At 39.4% G+C, this 22227-nt stretch overlaps 3 protein-coding genes across 8 annotated transcripts; all 3 read left to right on the top strand.

Annotated features, from left to right (window-relative positions):
- The first annotated feature begins 438 nt into the window (after nt 1–438).
- On the top strand, nt 439–993 carry LOC137951314 (uncharacterized). Its single transcript, XM_068797897.1, has one exon. The coding sequence runs from the start codon at nt 439–441 to the stop codon at nt 991–993; it is 555 nt and encodes a 184-aa protein (XP_068653998.1).
- A 1626-nt stretch (nt 994–2619) lies between these two features.
- Nucleotides 2620–5392, top strand: LOC137951881 (protease Do-like 5, chloroplastic). 4 transcript variants are annotated; one of them, XM_068798851.1, is made up of 9 exons: nt 2620–3018; nt 3292–3441; nt 3549–3611; nt 3696–3785; nt 3903–4025; nt 4142–4229; nt 4696–4770; nt 4870–4887; nt 4964–5392. In XM_068798851.1, the coding sequence occupies exons 1-9, from the start codon at nt 2749–2751 to the stop codon at nt 5011–5013; spliced, it is 927 nt and encodes a 308-aa protein (XP_068654952.1). In that variant the 5' UTR covers nt 2620–2748; the 3' UTR covers nt 5014–5392. The 4 variants fall into 4 exon arrangements, with proteins under 4 accessions (XP_068654952.1, XP_068654951.1, XP_068654953.1 ...); XM_068798850.1 differs by having other exon boundaries at nt 2621–3018; nt 3295–3441; nt 4870–5392; XM_068798849.1 differs by having other exon boundaries at nt 2622–3018; nt 4870–5392.
- Nucleotides 5393–7977: 2585 nt separating this feature from the next.
- Nucleotides 7978–18245, top strand: LOC137951623 (KH domain-containing protein At4g18375-like). 3 transcript variants are annotated; one of them, XM_068798413.1, is made up of 8 exons: nt 7978–8078; nt 9046–9670; nt 10437–10934; nt 11015–11257; nt 11994–12269; nt 12682–12734; nt 12821–12914; nt 16399–18245. In XM_068798413.1, exons 2-8 carry the CDS (start codon nt 9092–9094, stop codon nt 16528–16530), a joined length of 1875 nt encoding a protein of 624 aa, XP_068654514.1. In that variant the 5' UTR covers nt 7978–8078; nt 9046–9091; the 3' UTR covers nt 16531–18245. The 3 variants fall into 3 exon arrangements, with proteins under 3 accessions (XP_068654514.1, XP_068654515.1, XP_068654516.1); XM_068798414.1 differs by having other exon boundaries at nt 9043–9670; XM_068798415.1 differs by lacking the exon at nt 7978–8078 and adding an exon at nt 8193–8211 and having other exon boundaries at nt 9043–9670.
- The last annotated feature ends 3982 nt before the right edge of the window (nt 18246–22227 follow it).

The raw sequence follows: 22227 nt of genomic DNA, 5'->3' as shown, positions 1-22227 counted from the left end.
AGGACTGTTGACCGCGGGACCAGTGAGGAAGACGGTGAAGGAATTACTGCCCAGTAGGCCAGTATGGAGCATCTTCTGCAGTTTTCGAGGGTGAGATTTGTTGTAAATTAAATGATGAAAATCTCAAACCCAGAACAGATAATGATCAAGCAATAATACAGTGAGGATGATTAATGTGAGGTGTCGAGTCGTCTTTCGCTTGGTGTTTTTGCTTTACCACTTCGTGTAAGATGTAAGATTCGAGCTTTCTGAGCATTTGTATTGTCTTCTCACTGTAGAGTGTATAGTGTAACAGTTCCAGACTTCTGGAACTTACTCAAACATTGGATATAAAGTCATGGATTCTAAGCGCTTGCACAGAGATCCAGAGCAAAGCAAACGTTTCACGGGTTCCTTGTACCTGGTAGTGTTTCTCCCGTCCCCCTCCCCCTCCCTACAATGGCACCACCACCCAGCCAGGAGGCGAGTCCACCACAGAAACAGAAGAAAATCCCCACTTCTGTTTATTTCTTCGGCATCTCTATCTCGCTCCTCTCTTTTTCCCTCGTCCTCCTCTCGTTTCGCGACACTAAATTCTGGTTTTTCTTCATCAACGCTATTATCTTCTTCCTCGCTGCCGACTCCGACGCTTTCTCCCTCAAACCCGACGTCTACGACGAGTTTCTCAAACACAGAGACAGGGGGCCCTACTGGGTTACCACGTATAATGCGTACTCTCCACAGGAACCTCCCGAAAACAAAGAGAAAAAGACCAAAAAGTTAGAGAAAACTCCCAAGTATTCAAGGAGAGCAACGGAGAAAACCATCGTTGCTGTCAAGGAGGAAAAAGTTCTGCGACGGTGTGATACAACAAAACTTACAGGTTGGGTTTCGTCCGAAGAAGATGACTGCTCAGGAATCTCGGACGAAGAGCTGAATCACCGAGTGGAAGAGTTTATAAGGAGAGTAAACAGGGAAATCCGTCTTCAGGAGATTCGACAACGAAACGCCTAACGTGTTTAGATTTACGACGATCATGTAAAACTTTCTCTGCGATCAGTTTTCTTTTCTTCTTCCCTCTTGTTGAAGATACTTCGCCTTGATTCAATGGTAATCTTTGTATGATTTCGGGTGATTGTAATTAGCCTCAATTACAGGTTCCCCATTGTAAACTTTCCATTTCAGTTTTAATCAATTACGATATGTAATCTTCTGTATATGGATACGTAAAGGTTATAAATATATCATACTCACCCACCTTCGGAGTATGGTGGTTTTTATCAAATCCTCTCACCTCTTTCCTCCTTCCTCTCTCTTCTTTCTTTCTTCTGGGTTTGTCATATTCTATCCTCAAGGTCACTCTTGAATGAAACATGGAGAAAGCAGTTGTAGTAGCTACATCAGCTCATGAAAATGGAAGCTATTAAGCAGTGATGAAGTTAATCATTTAGCCATGCAACGAGTTCTCTGCATCGATCGAACGGCGACAGAAGAAAAATCGTAGCTGCAAGAACAATCATCAAAGCAAACAAACTAAACAAACTAAACCAAACCGATGGATCACCAAAGAACAGCGAATCCGACTGGTTCACTGAACGAGTTCAATCATGAGCACTCAAGCCTTCACTTTCTCGACCAAATCAAATTACATGCAAGAGACCCACCTCGCAGACGGTTCATAAGGATTCCCTCGTCAATCAAGAGAGTGGACCCTGGGACCTACTTGAAATCAGAACTTTCCCATATGTCTCTCCCTCAAATCAATGATTTGATTGAAAAGACTGAGAAATCCTGTTCTTCTTCCGCCAAAAAAATATCATCAACATGGACGCTTAACGTGGATATATATTCTCTGAACATAATTTCTCAAGTCGTGACTGATTAATCGAAAATCATAAATATCTCTAAAGCAAGAGATCAAAAGTGGCGAGCAGCTTTTATGAGGCTTTCATCCGAGGAAAGAAATGACAAGGCGAGGATTACCACCCACTGAACAAACTATAAGCAACTTGTGCAGTCAAATGTCGTTATTAAATCCTGGCTTAATATCTTAGAGACAGGATTAAATGGTTACCGCTTGACTCTGAAACTGAATCCTCGACGTGAAGGTTGGGGAAGCAGCTTCATTAATGGTCGGAAGCTGAAAGAACATTCAACTACTTGAGGGATAAGTTAATTAGGACGACGATTCGCAACTAATAGCTCTAGGATTTTTTTCAACTACTCCCATTAACAGTAATAACATGATTATTATGTTTATTTGTGTTTAACATAAAAGGTAATGAAAAAATGCAGGGTAGGCATCTCACCAGGACCGTCTCAGATTCTCGTGGTAGGGGAGAGACCCTCTCTTCCCTTGTATAGAAGTAGAATTATACAATGTTATACTCCTAATGTTTTTTTATAGAGCCGGTGGGTGAGAGATGTAGCCTTTGAGACATGTTGCCGAAACCTTGGTGAGACGCCCACCCGTGAACCAGATCGGGCAAGTACTCCAACAGTGACCTACGTATCGCCCAAATTTCCCGCACATGACTGTACTGGTATTTCGGCCGGTAAGTTCCAAAACATAGTAGCACAGAGTCAAGATAAGATTCACAGTTGCTTGGTTGGGAATGGTTGCAGACTGTCCACGGATACAAAACTGGGTACACAGCCGAAGACGGAACCCCAACGAGTACCAACTCAAAAATGAGAGCCAGCAGCTTATCTGAGGAGAGGATAAAAAAATTATTCTTCTGGGTTTAAGCTTCTCTCTGTCTTGCGGAGATGGTGGTGGGACGACGGGTTGGTCTTCTTTCACCTCCAATCGTAGCATTGTCTCCTAAATTCAGTCTCGTTGTTGCTAAATCGACCCCTTTTTCATATAAAACCGTTTTTGGGAGAAGGGAATCTGTTACCCTCTTCGCCTCTGTTTTCGTTTCTACTTTCCTTGCTTTGGACCCCAATAGCCTCAAATTCGATTCGTCCCCTCATGTCTCAGCAGCTGAAGAAGATGAGTTTCAGCAGGAAGAAGAACGGGTCGTCCAGATTTTTCAGGTAAATTCTTCTTTTACTGACCTTGAACACCCGTTATTTCATTTTGCAGCTAGTTCAACTTCTATGTATTCAGCAGATTTTTTCATAGGAAGAACATAGACAAGATAGTCACCGTATTCTGAAATTCAAACGCTCTCGAATTTTGTTCAAGGAATTAGACGTGTCTTCAAACTCCTTAGCTTAATATTAAATGAGAGTGTGCAATAGATTAGACTCTGTTGGATCATTTTTCTGAATTTAACACTAAGCAGACTCCCCTGTCTTTTCTTGCAGAAGGCCTCTCCTTCAGTTGTTTTTATTAAAGATCTCGAAATACCCAAAAACTCCAAAAACAGCTTAGACCCAATCACTGCAGACAATGACGACAATGGAAAGGTTGAAGGCACTGGTTCTGGCTTCGTCTGGGATGAGATGGGTCACATTGTGAGCATCTCTTTTCTCCTTTTTTTCTTAAGCAGTAACGGTTCACTCAATCTTACTTTTCTGGGACACTTCTATTGGGAAGTTACAGCAACTGTTATGATTTACAGGTTACCAATTACCATGTTGTTGCAAAGCTGGCCACTGATACTGGAGGTCTCCAGCGTTGTAAAGTCAGTTTGTTTATTGATACCTGAGTTTGGAGCTGCTGATCCATATACGTCAGACCTCTTTTATGTCTCTTTTGCCTCTTCCAGGTCTTTTTGGTAGATACAAATGGGAATTCATTTGCAAGAGAAGGTAAACTGATAGGTTTGGATCCTTCATATGATCTGGCTGTTCTCAAGGTACCATATTGATCATATATTCTCTTCCACAATGAAAACTAGATTTTTCTTCGAGTGGCCTGAGCTGCAATGACAAGTCTGATTTGTTTGCAAATGCTTAATGGGTACTGTCAAAAGGTTGATGTGGAGGGACATAAATTGAAGCCAGCAGTTATCGGAACTTCAAGTGATCTACATGTCGGGCAAAGCTGCTTTGCGATTGGAAATCCTTATGGATATGAGAACACTCTTACCACAGGGGTACACCCTTTTTCTTTGTTCTTAAAACATGCTTGCAAGTTGATGTCTCCAACTGGAAAAAAAAATGAGTTCGATTTATATCTCCTCAGTCTTTTATGTAGTTTATTCTGATGCAGGTAGTGAGTGGCTTAGGGAGAGAGATTCCTTCCCCAAATGGAGGGGCAATTCGAGAAGCTATTCAAACAGATGCTGCCATTAACTCAGGTGAAAGAAAGCTACCTGATTCGTTTACTGAGTAGGGGATTAATGAACCTAAAACAGGGCACTCCTAGCTGTACATCAATCACATGAGTAATTGCGAATAAGTCTCATCCATGTAAAAGAATAAGACATACACACAGCTCTCCCCATGATAAAGGCGATTTTATTCCTGTTTACTTGATTAATGAGCTCAAACAGTTATATATAATAATCTTGTATTTATCTAGTTAACTCCCCTAAACCCTACATATTTGTCCATCCCAAAATGATTAACTGAAATTAAGAAGCCTTGCTCGAAGTAATAAGCATAGAATTTATCGCAATCAACATGGAACAACTCTGACAATGAAGAGGGGAAGGAGGGGGTCTCAGAATATCTACTATCACTCTCACCTTCTATCTCCAGTTTCCTGATTTTAACAACTAGAGATGCTCCCAAACTGAGACTTACAGAAGACCTCTTGAGCAGGGAACTCCGGTGGACCATTGATTGATTCCTATGGTCACGTCATTGGAGTCAACACAGCTACCTTCACTCGCAAAGGTACATTTTAAGTTTATTTCTCTATGGTTGCCACACTTCTCACTAGTTCCATAATATATGATCAAATTTAATTTAGAACAACGGTTGCTCTGTGCACAGGCACAGGCGTATCTTCAGGTATCAATTTTGCAATACCGGCTGACACAGTGGTGAGAACTGTACCTTACCTGATTGTCTATGGAACACCTTACAGGGACAGGTTTTGAAAGTCAGAGCAGTGGTGGACATATCATTGATATGTAATGGGCTGTTTTATTACAACCTGTGTTTTGCCCCACCTCATATATATTCGTCTAAGATTTGTTGTGACACTCAGAAATATAGTTGGTAATGCCGTTGCATCACTTAGTTCACGTTTATATTTATCAGTATGAAATTCCTGTGTATGGTACAGAAGATGCTGAGCCGGTGTTAATGGTTAGCGATTATGCAATCTATAACCATAGGCATCACAAAGTCACAGATTTTGTGGGTGTTTGGCAGGCTCTTGGAGATGATGTCGATGGTAGTCTTTCTTCCCTGCCTCCTGCCCTTCTCCCTTCTTCGGCCATATCCTGGTTCCGTAGTCCCACATGTGTAGTGATCCATGTACTGGTTTAAAACGCTTAATCAGAAGCAAAAACAAACTTCACAGATTGTCACAGGCGTCTTCTATGTTCCGGTTATCGGGATGAACCGACAGAAACCCAATTATTTGAAATGCTTCAGAAGCCGAAAGTAACCCAATAACAGGTTACTGTAAACAGACTCTTCTAATCGATCACTTATGATCAAACGGAGAAAAAGGGATGTAGGATTCTTGTCAGTGGAGTCGGCCCCTGAACCCGGCGTTGGCGCTTTCTTAAGCCTGTGGGCATAAGGGGAGACTTATGACGCCAGACCTCATCGATATATTGGACGATGATGAGGGATGTAGGATTCTTGTCAGTGGAGTCGGCCCCTGAACCCGGCGTTGGCGCTTTCTTAAGCCTGTGGGCATAAGGGGAGACTTATGACGCCAGACCTCATCGATATATTGGACGATGATGAGGGATGTAGGATTCTTGTCAGTGGAGTCGGCCCCTGAACCCGGCGTTGGCGCTTTCTTAAGCCTGTGGGCATAAGGGGAGACTTATGACGCCAGACCTCATCGATATATTGGACGATGATGAGGGATTCGCAGATGGTTCAGCCGTTAGGGATGAGAACCGGGATTTTCTTATGAACATGGTTCTTTTGCAGCAGCAGGGTGCTTTTGTGAGTGAAGTCTTCGTTCTTGTTCTCGTTGTTGACTCTCGTCAATGCCAATGCGACTCTCACTCGCATCCCGAAGGGGCTCGACCTGAAATCCAGAAGGGTCACCTGGTCTGCCATGAAAACTGAGAGACTGTATCCAGATAACCAAAAACCTAAGTTTCTCTCTTCCTTACTTTCTCGTAACGATCATCAACCTGAAAGTAGAAGTGATGGCGGCAGGAGCAGCAGGGGCTGATGCGTACTCGTCCGCTGCCCGAAGATGAAGAGATGCGCGCTGGATTTTGTTATCTTCTGTTACCAGTTTAAGAATGGCGGCTCATCATCCAATTCCCATCGATTTACACTGACAAGCTAATTCCAGTCTCGCAAGGGGCAAGGGAAAGGATAAAAATGCTACTTTACCCATCATCTGCAATGGGGATTAGTGTATTTCAAAGGGGGCATGGGAATAGAAAGTGAAAGTGAATGAAATATTGAAAGTGAATTATTTTTTTAGTGTTAGTACCCAAAATGAAAAATGTAGTGAAAATAAGGGAATGAGTTATTTTTTATAATATACCTAAATTAATAATAAACCGATTACTTTTATAATTAGTAATTTAATATAATATTAAGTTATATTAACATAACAAATAATTAAGTTGGATATTTTATTAATAAATTAAAATAGATTGTAGTGTAGTCTAAATTAATACAATAATTATGAGTTAAATTAAATTATTAATTTATTTAATTATAAAATATAGAATACTCAAAAAAAATGTTTTCTTTTATAACGTCTAGATATTTTATCAAATTCTTAGTTTAACAATATCTTAATTAGCACTCTTAAGTTAGTAATTTAATATAGTATTAATAGTAATAAAAAATAAATAAATATGGTATTTTATTAATAACATAAGATAGATTTTAGTGTAGTATAAATTAATAATATAATTATGAAGTAAAATAAAAGTATTAGTTTAATTAATTATAAAAAATAAAAAGACTTTCATACAAAAATTGATAAAAGATAAATGATGAATTTTCAAGCTTAGTGACATGGTTAGTGTCTTAAATTATCTCCTTGCGACAAAGAATTTTCCTGACCAACTGCTCTTTGATTGTATTAGCTATACAAAGTGACCTTAATACGATCTTCCAACAATGGAAACCTAAAACACTTTCATAAGCACTACACACGTTCGTGAAACACAATTAGTCATCTTTTATTTATTTTCATTTCACTCGAGCTGAAACAGAGTGATTTCCTCTAATCACTCCCCACCTCTTCTTCAGGGTGCTCCTCACAAAAATGTGGATTTCCAAGAGGCTATTGGAGACATTGTTGAAGCTTAGACATTGCTTCAAAATTTTATTGGGCTCGAACTCGATTACAATTTTAAGCTCGAGGTTGGGTTCGGATCAAGCTCGAGTTTAAAATATTTAAATCAAACCCTGCTCGAAAAAGTGCAGGTTCGGGCTTAGTTCAGTTTGATGCCACCCCTACTTTCTACTGCTTATTGAATTTTCGTGTTGCTTGACATTTGCTTCATGAGAGGATGATTCCTCTTTGTAGAAAACTCCGATCGATAAAATTCTCTTTGAGTTAGAAATTAGACTCAAATATTTTTTTTTCTTTTTATTCTTCTTCTTTTTCATGTTTTTCTTTTTTTTCTTCTTCTTTTTCACGTTCTTCTTTTGCTTCTCCTTTTTCGTGTCAGAATTGTGCCTACTCTAATATCATGTTGATTTTTAGAAAAAAAACATGAAAAATATACGAGGAGAGAGGAGAAGAAACTTGAGAAAGAAAAGAGAGTAAATTTGCTCCTGTGTAACGGGCTTCACCCAACCTAGAAAAACACATCCGAATTGAAGATGGGTAGTTGTTTGCCGATCCCCTTAAGGCCCGCTAGCCTCAGGCCCATCTTTCATTAAACATGTATTACTCATCAGTGTTCTGGGAGATTGTGAAAGTCTATAGCCATATGGGTCCTGGGGCTATTCCGCTCGACGGAAAAAGTTTTGATTGAGCAGCGACTTGTGTTGTCGCAACAGCTTCTGGAGTAGGGTTTTTCTTCTTCTCTCGCAAGGTAAGGCCCTCTCGCGTTCGAAGGTGCTTGCTCGTCTCTCCTCGTCGTCGAAGACGTCTACGTTTAGGGTTTCGAATGCCTGCTTTTGTTCCGGTTCCTTCCAAGCCATGCCATCTTTGTTTCTTGTTACCAAGTATTGATTCTTCTTTTACTTGCAGTGTATTTGTATTTTTCGTTCACCCTTTTACTTCTTCCGCTGGTTAGTCTTTTTCTTTGAAGACTGCACTGTTTCGTTGTTTTACTCGCAAATCCCTGGTTTTCAATTAGCACTGCGCGTTGTTCCGTCTTGGTGCATACTCTTTTTAGAGTTAATTTGTTATTTGTGGGTGGACTGAAGCTCTCTGTCATAGGTAGAGAAGAACTCGCCGCTATTCAATGGAGCTTACATTTCCCCCCCATTAATCTAGTATTTCTTTTTGAATAATATCTATTTCTTCAACTGCTAATGTTTGTAGCTCTCTATAATTTTCTTTTTGTTCTTGTTAACCGCTCGTAAACTTTGTTTAGTTAGTATGAGCTTTTCTGAATCTATTCGTTCGCAGATATTATCTAAGGGTTCTTGGGTTATCAAAAGACATCGTGTAATTAATCACGTGTTTATTCTCTCTCTTTTTGTTGTATTTCTTAACGAAATGTAACGAGCTTGGGTTCTTGGTTAAAATTATTTTACATTGTTTTTGTTTATTTTTATTTTAATGTTTTTTGTTGGCGTTGTTATTTACTCGATTTCAAATCTTGTCCTGATGTTATCTTCGTGCACAGTTGGTTCTTTATGCTTTTCAACTTTAGTTTACTACATATATTGTTCTCTTTTTAACCATAATTTTCAAATAAAAATTAGCTAATTCATTTTTAATGCTATCCTCTCTTTCCATGACGTTTTAGTGCCAGATGCTTGTCTTTAGTGGGCATATATTTATTCTTCTTCTTACGTTTTTTCTTTTCTTTTCTTTTTTTACCCCAGCAGGTAGTCGTGTTTTAAGCTTAAGTGGAACCGCCTTATTTCTGCTAGTATGTTTGAAACTGGCAAGAGGTCGCGCTCTCATAGAGATAATGACGTGGACGAGAAGCACCAAAAGAAAAAATCAAATCAGATCCAGAAAGATACCCATTCTGAAGGAGAGCTAGTTGTATATCGAATACTTTGCCCTGATAATGTCATTGGAAGCGTTATTGGAAAAAGTGGCAAAGTAATAAATTCCATTAGGCAAGAGACACGTTCAAAAATCAAAGTTGTGGATCCTTTCCCAGGATCAAAAGAAAGGGTTTTGACAATCTACTGCTATGTCAAAAGCAAAGATGATAACGAGCTAGATGAGAACGATAAGCCTCTTTGTCCAGCTCAGGATGCATTTCTCAAAGTTCATGCTGCTATAGTCAATGCTGTGGCTGCTACCCAGGAATCTGACAAAAAACGCAAGGAGGATGCTCAAATTCTTGTACCAAGTAGTCAAGTGGCAAATGTTATTGGTAAATCTGGTTCTACTATTAAGAAAATTAGAAGCAAGACCAGAGCATTGATCAAGGTAACTCCAAAGGATCCCAATGATCCTACTCATTCATGTGCAATGAGCTTTGACAACTTTGTTCAGGTAACCGCTTACATATGTAACTTATGCTGCCTGAATTATTTCATGAGACTTTCATGGATATTAAATGATTTTGTGTTGCCGTACTGAATGTGCTAATGTATTTGAAGGGGCCATCATAAACATTAAAGAACTCCTCTCCTCTGCCCTTCACACTAAAAACAGGCTCTAGTTACTGATGGTTGGACTTGGCCAGATCTCTAAATATTGGTGTGGTTGAATCCTTGAATGCAATGTTCAAGTTATTTAGAAAGCTGCCAAAGAAAAAAAGAGAATTTTGAAATTGTATTTTTACTGTTAAAAAATATCATGTCCATAAGTTTTAATCTTTTTCCTTTTCTTGGATTCAAGAGTTTCTTAAAAACTTTGCTGTTTTCCTTCCTCTGCATTACATAGAACACGAATGAATAACTGTGTAGGCATGTAAATAGGCAAAAAGAAATATAGAATCCTAGTTCATCTATATCAGTGTACAGACTTTCTAATTTAGCCTTTCGGTCTTGTTTTTAAAAAGGCCATTAGGTGGAGATCTAATAGCTTAAATTTCATTTCATCTTAGTGTACATATTTCTTTTTGTATATCTATATTTCCTAATTTCGGTTAATTTAATTTTTTTAAATCTTGGTGTTAGAATACGATAATTGCACTATTTAAAATATTAATTCTGTGACTATTTTATCCCCTATACATGGTTATATATGATTGTAATCCATATTTTTGTTACACACTTTTGCTAATTTTTATTCAAACTGTCAATGTTTCTTGTAGATAAGTGGTGAGGCTGGTGCAGTGAAGAAAGCATTGATTTCTATTTCTGCAATTATGTATAAGTTCTCCCCAAAGGAAGAGATTTCTCTTGAAACTTCTGTACCGGACCTTCCACCAAGCATCATCATTCCATCAGACATACCCATTTATCCTGCTGGTGGATTTTATTCTGGTGCAGATGCTTTGGTTCCTCCACGATCCGCACCACCAGTTATGGGTGCAACACCACAATTCCCAGAAATTCATGGATATCCTGATACGTCAGGTGCATGGCCTATTTATTCATCTGCCCTTCCTGTAGTTTCTGCATATGGGGGCCCAACCCTATCGGAGGAGATGATAGTACGAGTATTGTGTCCCTCAGACAAGATTGGTCGTGTCATTGGCAGAGGGGGGAGCTCCATTAAAAGTGTGAGGCAGGCAAGTGGTGCCCGTATTGAGGTTGATGATCCAAAAGAAGACTGGGATGAATGTGTTATCACCGTAACTTCTATGGAGGTTTGGAACTTGCCTTTGCATTTTTAATCTTTTTTCCTCTTCAGTTCACAAGATTAAAACTTGTTCTATTCTGTTGACAGTCCCCTGATGATATAAAGTCCAATGCAGTTGAAGCAGTTCTTTTGTTGCAAGGAAAGATCAATGACAATGATGATGATGATACAGTGACCATGCGAATACTTGTGCCATCCAAAATTATTGGTTGTCTTATTGGAAAGAGTGGTGCAATTATTAATGAGATGCGTAAGAGAACTAAAGCTGATGTTCGTATCTCAAAAAGTGAAAAACCAAAATGTGCCTTTAACGATGACGAGCTTGTAGAGGTGCGTTTGTACTGTGTCGTCATGTTTATTTATTTGTACAGATAACAGTTTATGGTACCCAACTTATGGTGTTCTTAATTAGGTTGATCTACAAATGCGGATGCTGTTTTTATTATAAATTACTATTTTCCTTCTTTATCTCCTGTCGCGCCATGGCTGCTGTCTTGTAGCTGCAAATGGTTAGTTAGAATCTTAAGAGTTTCAAATATAATGAGTCAAACGCTGTGCATCTGCTATTCATTACATCATTAGTGCACAGTGTTATGGTGACTGTCGGGCCAATTTAACTTGGTTGAGCCTGAACCTGAGTTTTTGTTGGTTCTTACTGGACAGAAAGTTTGGGGAGGGCCCACTCAAATGCTTCAACTGTTTGTGAGGTTGGTCCGCTGGCCCAAATGAGCTATATTGCAAAGAATTAAAAAACAGAAATCTTAGGAGAAAAGCCAACCGAGGATCAGCTTAACTGGTGGCTTGATTGGCTTGGACCTGTTTTAGTCAGGCCCGGTCCAATGAGCTTTCTGGTGGCTTGAGCTAGTGATCTCTGAACAGTGAGGTTTGATTCTGTTCTGTCATGCAGGATCCTTAAACGTCTCACCGGTATGATAGAAGTGAAGCAACTTCTAGTTAGCCATAGTGCTCCATTTTCTTGTACATTTCTGCTTTTATTTAGTTTTTTCCTTCTTCTGTTGAGTATTTCTTACTAATGGATTTTCCTCTTTCTTTTGTATGTGTCCAGGTGGTTGGAGAGGTTGGAAGTGTGAGAGACGCTCTAGTTCAGATTGTTCTGAGGTTAAGGGATGATGCTTTGAAAGATAAAAAAGGTGGTCGCAGTGCCCCACCTCCCCTTCCCTCTGTAGAGCCTCCCCTGTACACTGGTGGTGGTGGTCTTGCTGTTCCCTCCACAGTTTTGCCAAGTGGTCCTCCTTTGGGTTATGATCATCGCATTGATCACCCTGCCTCTGGCTTCGGCATGCTTTCAACCAGCAATCTATATGGATACGGATCACTTCCGGTACTTGATGTCTGCTACCTAACAATTTCTTCTATTATGTTAAGTTAGCTCTATCAATTTGGTAGATGAAGTACCTTACAGCTTTTTTTTTTTAAGTGTTGAATTTTGATGCACAATATTCTAACATTGTTGACTAACTAAACTTTCTCTGTGTTCTTAAATGTGGCCTCTTGTATGCAGAAACTGCATTAACCAACTAGATCTATGTTGCTTTAATTGGTCCATATAAGTGAAAACTAACTGAAACAACATTATTGAGACCAAATTATTGGAAGTCTGCAACATTTCTGTCAATGAAGGAACTTTCGTTTTTGGTTATCAATCAGTCAAATGCTATTGTTAGTAAGCATCATTGCTATATTGTCTTTGTTTTCTTGTCCACCTTGATGACTTGTTTGTATTTGATTGTTAGGTTGAAAATGGCTATGGATCCATTCCTTCTTATTCATCAAAGGGATATGGGGGGTTTGTATTTATAACCTGGAAATTTTGGTGTTTATTTGGCATTTTTCTAGTTCTCTCATATGCTCTTGTTTTTGGCTATTGTGCAGATTTCATTCTTCAATTCTTGAGATTGTGATTCCTGCAAATGCAGTGGGTAAAGTGATGGGAAAAGGTGGGGCAAACATAGCAAATATCCGTAAGGTGAGTTTCGTCCCTATATTCCCTTGTATAAAGTTGAAGCAATCTTCCCTTCTTCCCATTTTTGGAAGTCCTATGCTGAATGTACATTTTATCTGCCTCCGAGTACTCATTTATATTTGCTATATATATGTGCTTATTTCACTGTTGTGTTTATAAACTATAAAACTCGACATTGAATGAGAATAGAGGTGGGCAAAAAGAGTAAGAGGAATTTTCAATCTGAATGGAGAAAGACGCAAGCAGAGTAAACGAGAGTGAAAGAAGGGGAAAAAAGCATTTTTTTTGAGAGCGTGGGAATCGTCATTGTCGGTACGAGCTCGGGCACTGTTTGAGGCAAGGGGCTCTGTGAAGAGCACATTCGTGTGACCCGACAAACCAAAATTAAAAAGAAAATTGAGATGAATCTGAGAGTGGGGACCAGGTCGTCTCCGACGCCAGCGACAATCGTAAATAGAAGAGCGTGCCAGTTTCTACACATCGACTGGAGGAGGTAGGTGGGAAGATTACCTCTACTCGAAAGACCCACTATGGTAAGACCCCTTTTTGCACCAACGGCAAAAAGGACTCTTTGACATTCCTCATCACTGGCGACGACAGTAACAAAGATGATGGAAATGGAGGAAGTGCAAAAGAAGATCTCTTAGAAGGTTGGACGGTGATACAAAGAAATTGAAAAGGTATGAGAGACATTTCCTGACGGTCGATGGTCACTTTCTCCTTTGAAGACTCGGAGCTTTCCCTGAAGCGGCTCCTGGAAAAGAATGGCGCATCGATCCGAATCACCATAAGGAACGAATCAAAGTGCGCCTTCATCTCGATCCCAGAGACGGTAGGGAAAGACTTCCTTCAGAACTTTGACGTCATCATTATTGAAAGCGCTTCCTCTCCTCATCAAAAGGAATTTCGATCAAACTCCATATCCTTCTTCCTCTCTGTTTTTCGGTACCGCAGAGCCAAAGAATGTTAAATCATCCAAAGCAAGGGAGACTTAATCATTGGCCCATCCTATTATCCACCTTATGTGGTAGATGGGGCCCTCCCCCTTTCAGATTCAAGAACGCCTGACTTATTGATGCTGAATTTGATGTGCTGCTGAAGGACTGGTGGTCTAGCGTTCAGGCCTGGGGTAGTAGAGCTGAATGATCTCTTCCAATAAAGCTCAAACTCAAAAAGAAACTCAAGGACTGTTTCTTTTGCTGGGGTCAGTCATTGGGTGTTGAAAGTCTTCTCTCCTCACTCTCATTGCTGATTTAGACTCGTCAGAAGAGAAAAGGTATCTAACCCAATCTGAATTTTCCACCGGCCTTTCACTCCAAAAAGAGTTGCAAATTATTCTGAACCAGGAAAGAATCACTTGGAAGTAAATAGCCCGTTTTAAATGGCTAACTGATGGAGATGCAAATACTAAATTTTTTCACTCCCCTGCCTTGACAAGGAGGAGATCCAACCGAATTACCTCCTTATGCATCAATAACGAGGTAACAGTGGATAGGATCCCAATTACTTATGAGCTGCTCAGTTTTTTCACAGATCTATACACAGAAGATTACCTTACTCGGCTCAAAATACAGCAGCTTCATTTTGGTTGTCTACCCCACACTGCTTCTTCGATTCTTGAAATTCCCTTCTCCTAGATGGAAATCAAAAAAACAGTTTTGGGTTGGCTTGCGATTGAGCCCTGGGCCCTGATGGATTCAATGGAGATTTCTATCATCGAGCTTGACCAACCCTCAAAGAGGATATCTATTTGATGGTTGTTTTTTTTTTTTTTTTTGAAAGGGGCATCTCCTTCTGGTGCATGGGTGTCTCTTTCATTTCTCTAGTTCCCAAGAAGAGAAATGTCAAAAGCCCTAGTGACTTTCGACCCATCAGCCTGATCTCGAGCACATACAAGATCATTGCCAGACTCGTTAATCGACTTAAGGCGGTTCGCCCTCTAGTAATCAACCATGGTCAGAGTGCATTCCTGAAATGTAGAAACATTTTGGACTCCACAATGGTGGCTCATGAGCTGGTTGATCATTTCACGCGCTTGAAGAAGTCAATATTTGCATTGAAATTGAATTTGATCTTTGGAGTAGGAACAATGGACAACATTAGAAGAATTAAGGCGGTTCTCGGGCTCTTCGAGATTTGCTCAGGACAAAAGGTAAATTGGGGGAAGACCTCCTTGATTGGGTTCAATATTAACTCGAGCTCTCTCTCGGATATGGCGGAGGTCCTTGGTTGCTCAGTTTCATCCACCCTTGCACTTATCTCGGCCTTCCCTTGTTTTCGGGTCGCATTTGCAAAGAACTCTGGACTCTAGTTATTGATAAGATGGAGATGCGCCTCGCCACCTGGAAGGGTCGATTATTTGGCAAGGCAGGAAGGCTCACCCTTCTAAAATCCAAGTATTGCAGGCATTCCAAATTATTATTCATCTTTTTGGCCATGCCCTGCCTTTGTTTGCTGGGAGTTGGATAAGATGAAGAAGTGTTTTCTATGGAGGGAACCAACTCAGATTTCAAGTACCATTTGGTCAGTTGGGAAGAGGTTTGCTTTCCAAAGTCTCTTGGTGGCCTCGAGATCTGTCTCACCAGAGATATGAATCGTGTCCTGCTCCTAAAATGTATTTGGAGATTCAATTCGACCATTTGAAACCTTTGGAAAGATGTGGTGCAAGCAAAACTTGGCATTTCCTCGGATTGGTGGACTGAGGACCTTTTATCTCATATCTGGAGATCTCTCTATCTTCTTGTCCTGATTTTCTCTTCGGCAATCCGGTTTTATGTGGGTAATGGCCAATCTATTAGATTTTGGGAAGATTGGTGGTCGGGAGATATGCCTCTTCAGAACTCTTTTTCAAACCTCTTTAGAATTTCCAAACTGAGGAGTTCAATTGCTGAAGTCTCCAATAAAGGGGGACGAAACATTCACCCTCACTGGGGTCTATCGGACTTAGAAGCTCTGGAGGCCAGTCACCTTTGGAAGCCATTCAGTTGACCAAGATTCAGGTTAGCAGATCTGATAAATTAATTTGGTGGCCGGATAAGAGTGGCTCTTTTTGGGTGTCCTCCGCCTATCTTGTTATTCGAGGATGGTTTCAATGTCTTGGGTTCATGTCTCACCAAGGGGAAAGGGGTGTGTGTGCACGTTTGATCAACATTAAAAGAATTGAAAAGATTCCATGTGAATTTGTGTAGCTGCTACTTGAGAAAATTGTTTATTTGTTGATTTTATTGACAGTCGATGGTGCATGGGATACTTAGCTGCATATGGCTAATAAAGATAGTTTATATATCTCATGCATTATCAGATTCTCACCTATTATCCAAAGAAAGGATTTCATCTTTTTTCTTTTTCTTTTTCCCAAAGTGGTTTTCAAATGAAAGATCTTTATATGATTTTTTGATCTGTTTATTTCATCTCTGTTCAGCTTTCATGATTTATTCCAATATATTTGTTTTTGTTCTTTGTTCATTTTTTTCTGCTTGTTTTGTAGATTTCTGGTGCCGTTGTTGAGATTCTTGATTCAAAATCATCTCGTTCAGATCGTATTGCTCAAGTATCTGGTACACCCGAGCAGAAGCGTGCAGCTGAGAACTTGATTCAGGCCTTCATTTTGGCCACCTAAATCATGCTTTCTGTTTTTCTAGAGTCTGGAAAGGTGATCTCTACTTTTATTTGGCATATTTTGTCTCAGAGGCATTCCTTGTCCTTAGATCGTTTTAGGTTCTGCCTCTTGAGAGAAGGGGATTGAAAGGTCATCTTAGGAAGTCCTGCCGAGCCACTCTTTTCATTCCATCAAGACAAAGTTCAACTCAAAGACTGCAAAAGATTCATGGCTGCTTGTTTCTGGCAAATCGAATTATTCTGTCTTTGATGCTAATGAATCTGTTCTTTCTCCTTTTAGGGGTTTAGGCTTTAGCCGCTTGTAGGGTCTTTCTTTCTCTGCTCTTTATTTAATCTCAGTGCACTCTGTGTGACTGGTGTGCCTATCAATCATCTCAGTTCCTGTTTCTGTTGATGTTTTAGCCAAATTAATCGTATGCAGTTATCAATTCACTGTTCAATCTATGTGTTTATTTTCTTGTTCAAGTGCTCCCGATGTTCCTGCATCACTGGTATTACGATCTATCTTCGTCTCACTGGATTTAAAACATCACTGCTATTATGATCTATCCTCTCGTCTTGCTGGAGTTAAAACTGTTATTTTTTTTTTAAAATTTCCAGTGCTCTTTGAATCATAATTAATATTAGTAAAATTACTACTACTACTCCACCATGAAAGATTTCTAACTTCTTACCCCTTGATTGAAGCTTGATCATCTCGTTCTTGCTTCTGAAGAATATTTTTGAAGTCTAGAAGAAACTTCATTTTTAGGTTTCTTATTGTATTTAGTTTCAAGACTGTGACAGTCTACTTTCACAAGTTGGGAGATAATGCCCATCCTTTTTACTTTCATTCTCTTAACTCCATTTTGGCTTCAGAGTTGTTGTGCGTCAATCTGCATTTGACATTTTACTCCATTTTACTTTCATTATCTTAACTAATATACAACTGCTTGGATGGATCCTAACCTTTCCGTTTGTCAGAGCATACATTTTTCTTTCTGCTCATTTCCCTATCGGCAGTTATTTGATCTGTGTAAAGTCCTTCATATTCTAAACATCACTGCATTTGATCTGTATACTGTTTTTTTTTCTTTTCAAATTGGTTATTCTCATAGCCTGATTGGTATCTTCTTGATCCAAGTGTAGTACCAACCTAACTTTCATCTGACTGGTAGAAATGTGAGTTCCATTATACAACCGTAGGCATCAAATTTCTGTTTGTTCGATCTGTAGGAACGCATTAGCCTTCTGGTTCTTCTCTAGAGCTATTTCTGTCCAAAAACATGTAAATTGCCACTGCTCTGCTCGCATGTCGAGCACATCATTTGTGCCTGTTGGGGTTCTATTTCTGTTTAAGGTGGTGTACTGCTTGAGTGGGGAGAAAAGGTGGCATGGCTTTGTGAAGCCTATGATTTTGGGGAAGAAAAATGGCTTTATTGTATGATGTGCATGGTTTTGTGAAGCCTATGATTTTGGGGAAGCAAAATGGCTCTATTGTATCATGTGTACATATACGTGTTGTCTGGCCATACTTGTTTTCTATGCTGTTATGTAAATCCGGTCATTCTTGTACTTGTGCGGGTCTGTGTAAAGTTGTATATATTGGAATGGCCCAATCGTCAATGTCTAATGGTTGCTAGGCGAGCATCGCATTCTTGTCTCCTTCACAAAGAATGTAGGTTTTAGGCTTGGGATTATTATCTTGGCCATCTTGTACCTCTGTAGAGCGAATAACGAGAGGATGTATCATAGACTCGTTCTGGTAGTTTAATATAGTTCCAGTTGATATGGTTTACGAATCAGAGTCTAAAGAGCGAGTCTGACCTGGGCGCCCAATCTTACAGGTCGGGGACAGGGCGCGGCAGTTATCTCTGGCTAAATGGCATACCATTCTTCGTCAAATTCATATATATATTTTGTGGAAAGAATGTTGTCTTCTTTTATTTAACAAAAGCAATCCAGAGCCAAGATACAGTTGTTTGTTTCTTTCCTTTAGGTGGTCTCTGATGTCTGCCCAACCGTTTTCCGACCCTGAAATGCCAGGTTTTTTCCCACCGAACGGAACCTGGAAACAACTTCTCCCTTGCTATTTCTGCCACCGAAGGAGAAAACTCAGGCAGTGAAGTCTATTAATACGTCATATTCTTCCTCCGCTTCACCCACTAGTAGGAGTCTACACGTCTCAATTTTCTAACTCTCTTCCTACTCATGGTGCGAGGGATGTGTTGCTTTTTTCCCTGGTCTTCGTTCTCCTTAAGCACTATCACTCGCCGTCTCTTGGTACTCGTAAATTCCTTCTCTCGGTTCTCGTATACTCCCACCAGTGTACCCGGCCTACTATTTCTCCCAGCCATCTAAGACGAACAAAGTCGTTCACCGAGGCGAACGGTAGGGAGAGGCCAAGGGGCAGTTTCGGAATCTTACGACTGTCTGTATTGTCCGAAAATGCGTTTTTAATGCAAACAAGACGAACCAGAAAAAGAAAGCTTCGATTTCGGTGCAGGAAAACAAAAAAAAAAACAATTAAAAAGAGAATTCAGCGAGTGAGTTTGGTGCATGATTAAACTGCTCACTTTCCGAAGCAGGAGAAATTTGCCGTGTCTGTTCAGTAGGATTTGGACAAGGAACTTTAGTGCTCTTCTGCAAGGTAGTCTTTCTTGTTCTCTAGTGCTGATTGGCTTGGAATATAAGCACAGCGCTGACAAGCATATTTTCTTTCACTTGCTACGCCCGAGTTTTCTTCTAGAAGAATAGATTACAGAAACTGTTACATTTCACATAGTCGTTTAAGTTTTTCTAGCTTGATTTTCACATTACTTGAAAGGAAGTCGCATCACCTGATACTCCCAGTTGAGCGGCCAGAACATGTTGTCTTATATCTGGTTGCAGATCAGTCGCATAGGCTGCCATACGATGTAGTATAGTATTATATCTGATTAGGATGCTTTCTTATCTTTTATTTTGTTATTTTTTAATGAAAGATGAAGATGCTTGAAGTTCTTGTTTATATTATATCCATATCTACAGCGTTTCATCAAAATTATACACAAGGGAGTTATAGGCCCCTTCGTGCATGAGGATAGTTAGACAAAGAAAAATGTTAAAATACCAGTTCAGAGGTATTTTGGTCATTTTATATACACAAATTACTCTTAGCTTAGTCTTATTAGACAGAAACATAAGGGAAAAAAAAGGAAACGAATATTTCCTCCCCATATAAGGAAAAAAAAAGGAAACGAATAGATATAATTGATGTTTTTTTTTTATCTTCTCTCCTTTTTCTTCATTTGTATAGATACAATACATTATTTTCTCCCCATATAAACTAACAACATAGTCAGACACATAAGACATAATCAATTAGATAATAAACAATTTGTTGATCTTGATGTATACCTATATTAACCATGTAAAATGGCTGGATTAGAGATGCTAAAGAGCTCATCCACCCTCGCATTCAGAACAGATTCAGGGACCAAGGTTCAGCTAGAGCTGCTCTCATCGACTTCATGAACTGAAGAAACAACCAAATGAATGATGCATCATCTGATTCAAAAAGCCAGCGGCAAAATTGAACTTTCTTCACTAAGAGAGAAGCCAAATACCCAAATGGAAATTGAGCCAATAGGGCAACTGGTTCAGGCTTCTGGAAGGCGACTGATAAAGATAAGCAGATTGTAGCTTCGAGAACCAATCAGTTGGTGGGGGTGAAGAAAGTTTTGGTTTTTAATAGGGTGAAGCCCCCAAAGGCCTCTAGGACTGATTGGATTATGCACGAGTACCACCTCTGGGATGCCGTTGCCAGAGCCTGCATTTCTCCTCAGAGGAAAAACTCCATGCAAAGTTCCTTTATGCCAATGAAGGCCACATAAGAGTACATGCTCTAATACCATGTAAAGTTGGGAAGGAGGTTTTCTAAGATGGCTAGTCATTTTGGGATGGACTTTGGACCCAATTTAACATTTTTTATTTTTTGAAATTAACGAGTTTTTGCAAGCATTGCTGAGTGGATGCAACCAGCAATGCTTGCAAAAACTCGTTAATTTCAACAAAAAAAGAGAGTTAAATTGGGTCCAAGGTCTCTCCCAAAATGACTAGGCATCTTAGGAAACCTCCTTCCCAACTTTACATGGTATTAGAGCATGTACTCTTATGTGGGCCTCCATTGGCATAAAGGAACTTTGCATGGAGTTTTTCCTCTGAGAAGAAATGCAGGCTCTGGCAACGACATCTGAGAGGTGGTACTCGTTCATAATCCAATCAGTCCTAGAGGCCCTTGGGGGCTTCACCCTATCGAAAACCAAAACTTTCTTCACCCCCACCAACTAATTGGTTCTCGAAGCTACAATCTGCTTATCTTTACCAGTCGCCTTCCAGAAGCTTGAACCAGTTGCCCTATTGGCTCAATTTCCATTTGGGTATTTGGCTTCTCTCTTAGTGAAGAAAGTTCAGTTATGCCGCTGACTTTTGAGTCAGATGATGCATCATGCATTTGGTTGTTTCTTCGGTTCATGAAGTTGATGAGAGCAGCTCTAGCTGACCCTTGGTACCTGAATCTGTTCTGAATGCGAGGGTGGATGAGCTCTTTAGCATCTCTAATCCAGCCATTTTACATGGTTAATATAGGTATACATCAAGATCAACAAACTTTTTATTATCTAATTGATTATGTCTTATGTGTCTGACTATGTTGTTAGTTTATATGGGGAGGAAATATTGTATTGTATCTATACAAATGAAGAAAAAGGAGAGAAGATAAAAAAACATCATTTATATCTATTCGTTTCCTTTTTTTTCCCTTATGTTTCTGTCGTATTTTGTTTACTTCTTAAGATGCTTGTTAATATTGTACTGTATCTATAAAAATAAAGAGAAATGAAAGAAGATAAAATGTCTTTTACATCTAGTCCGTTCCTTTTTTTCCTTATGTTTCTGTCCTATTGTTTTAGCTTTTAAGATGTTTATTTTATGTCAGTTTTGTCCGAAAACTTTGCTTGCACTTTTTACAGCTTTATTATGAGGAAACTCAATAAATGGATCTCCAGTTTCTTTTTTTTTTTCATATGGGGCTAAAAGTTTGGTCCCCGCTTGAGGAAAAATGGCCTATTCTCTTTGGATCCGTCAACTATTGTGATAACAAGCTTGCCTACTGTTTCATATCTTTGCTTGGATCAGAATGCAAAGTTTTGTCTTCGGCATCAATCTGGACAAAAGAAGTTGTGTAATCAGGTGAAATCTATTTCAATGAAAAGAGCATTTGGTTTTTATTTTAGTTACAGTATTAGTTACTGCATGGTCATGTCTACTAAAAAAGTGTATTCAGTCTATACAATATTCTATCTCTGTTTTTAAATCACTTTTTGTAGAAGAAGTTATATTTTTAAAAGAAAAAAGGTGTAGAGGTGCTTCAGTGGTTTAGGCTATAAAAAGTCTTTTATCTAATCCTATCTTCTCATCACAAAGATATTTCCTTAGCTGACAGTATTCCTAGAATGAGAATTTAAGGAAGGTAATGTGAAATAGTTGTAAGCAAAGATTGTTGAACTTTATTTTGTTTCAACTTTTTTTTCATGTAGTATGTGAATGTTGTATATATACCTATCTATTTAAAAGAATATAGGTAAAAAAACATCCTGATTGAAGGCCAATTTCATTGTCAATAAAAAAAATTCAACTTTTTCACCTGGCTGACATCTTAGTGGACCCAAATGTAGCC

Source organism: Aristolochia californica, unplaced genomic scaffold (assembly GCF_029961685.1).
Source record: "Aristolochia californica isolate CCGP_79_NKW_82.1479 unplaced genomic scaffold, dmAriCali1.0.hap1 SCAF_15, whole genome shotgun sequence".
Classification (NCBI taxonomy): domain Eukaryota; kingdom Viridiplantae; phylum Streptophyta; class Magnoliopsida; order Piperales; family Aristolochiaceae; genus Aristolochia; species Aristolochia californica.
The sequence above is the reverse complement of the archived record's forward strand: the minus strand, read 5'-3'. Positions and strand labels throughout refer to the sequence as shown.

Coding starts and splice junctions, on each gene's coding strand:
- LOC137951881 (XM_068798849.1), top strand. CDS start 2,749: ATGGTGGTGGGACGACGGGTTGGTCTTCTTTCACCTCCAATCGTAGCA. Junction 3,612..3,695: donor GAGGTCTCCAGCGTTGTAAA/GTCAGTTTGTTT, acceptor TGCCTCTTCCAG/GTCTTTTTGGTAGATACAAA. Junction 4,230..4,695: donor AGATGCTGCCATTAACTCAG/GTGAAAGAAAGC, acceptor CCTCTTGAGCAG/GGAACTCCGGTGGACCATTG.
- LOC137951623 (XM_068798413.1), top strand. CDS start 9,092: ATGTTTGAAACTGGCAAGAGGTCGCGCTCTCATAGAGATAATGACGTG. Junction 9,671..10,436: donor GCTTTGACAACTTTGTTCAG/GTAACCGCTTAC, acceptor TGTTTCTTGTAG/ATAAGTGGTGAGGCTGGTGC. Junction 11,258..11,993: donor ACGATGACGAGCTTGTAGAG/GTGCGTTTGTAC, acceptor GTATGTGTCCAG/GTGGTTGGAGAGGTTGGAAG.
- LOC137951314 (XM_068797897.1), top strand. CDS start 439: ATGGCACCACCACCCAGCCAGGAGGCGAGTCCACCACAGAAACAGAAG.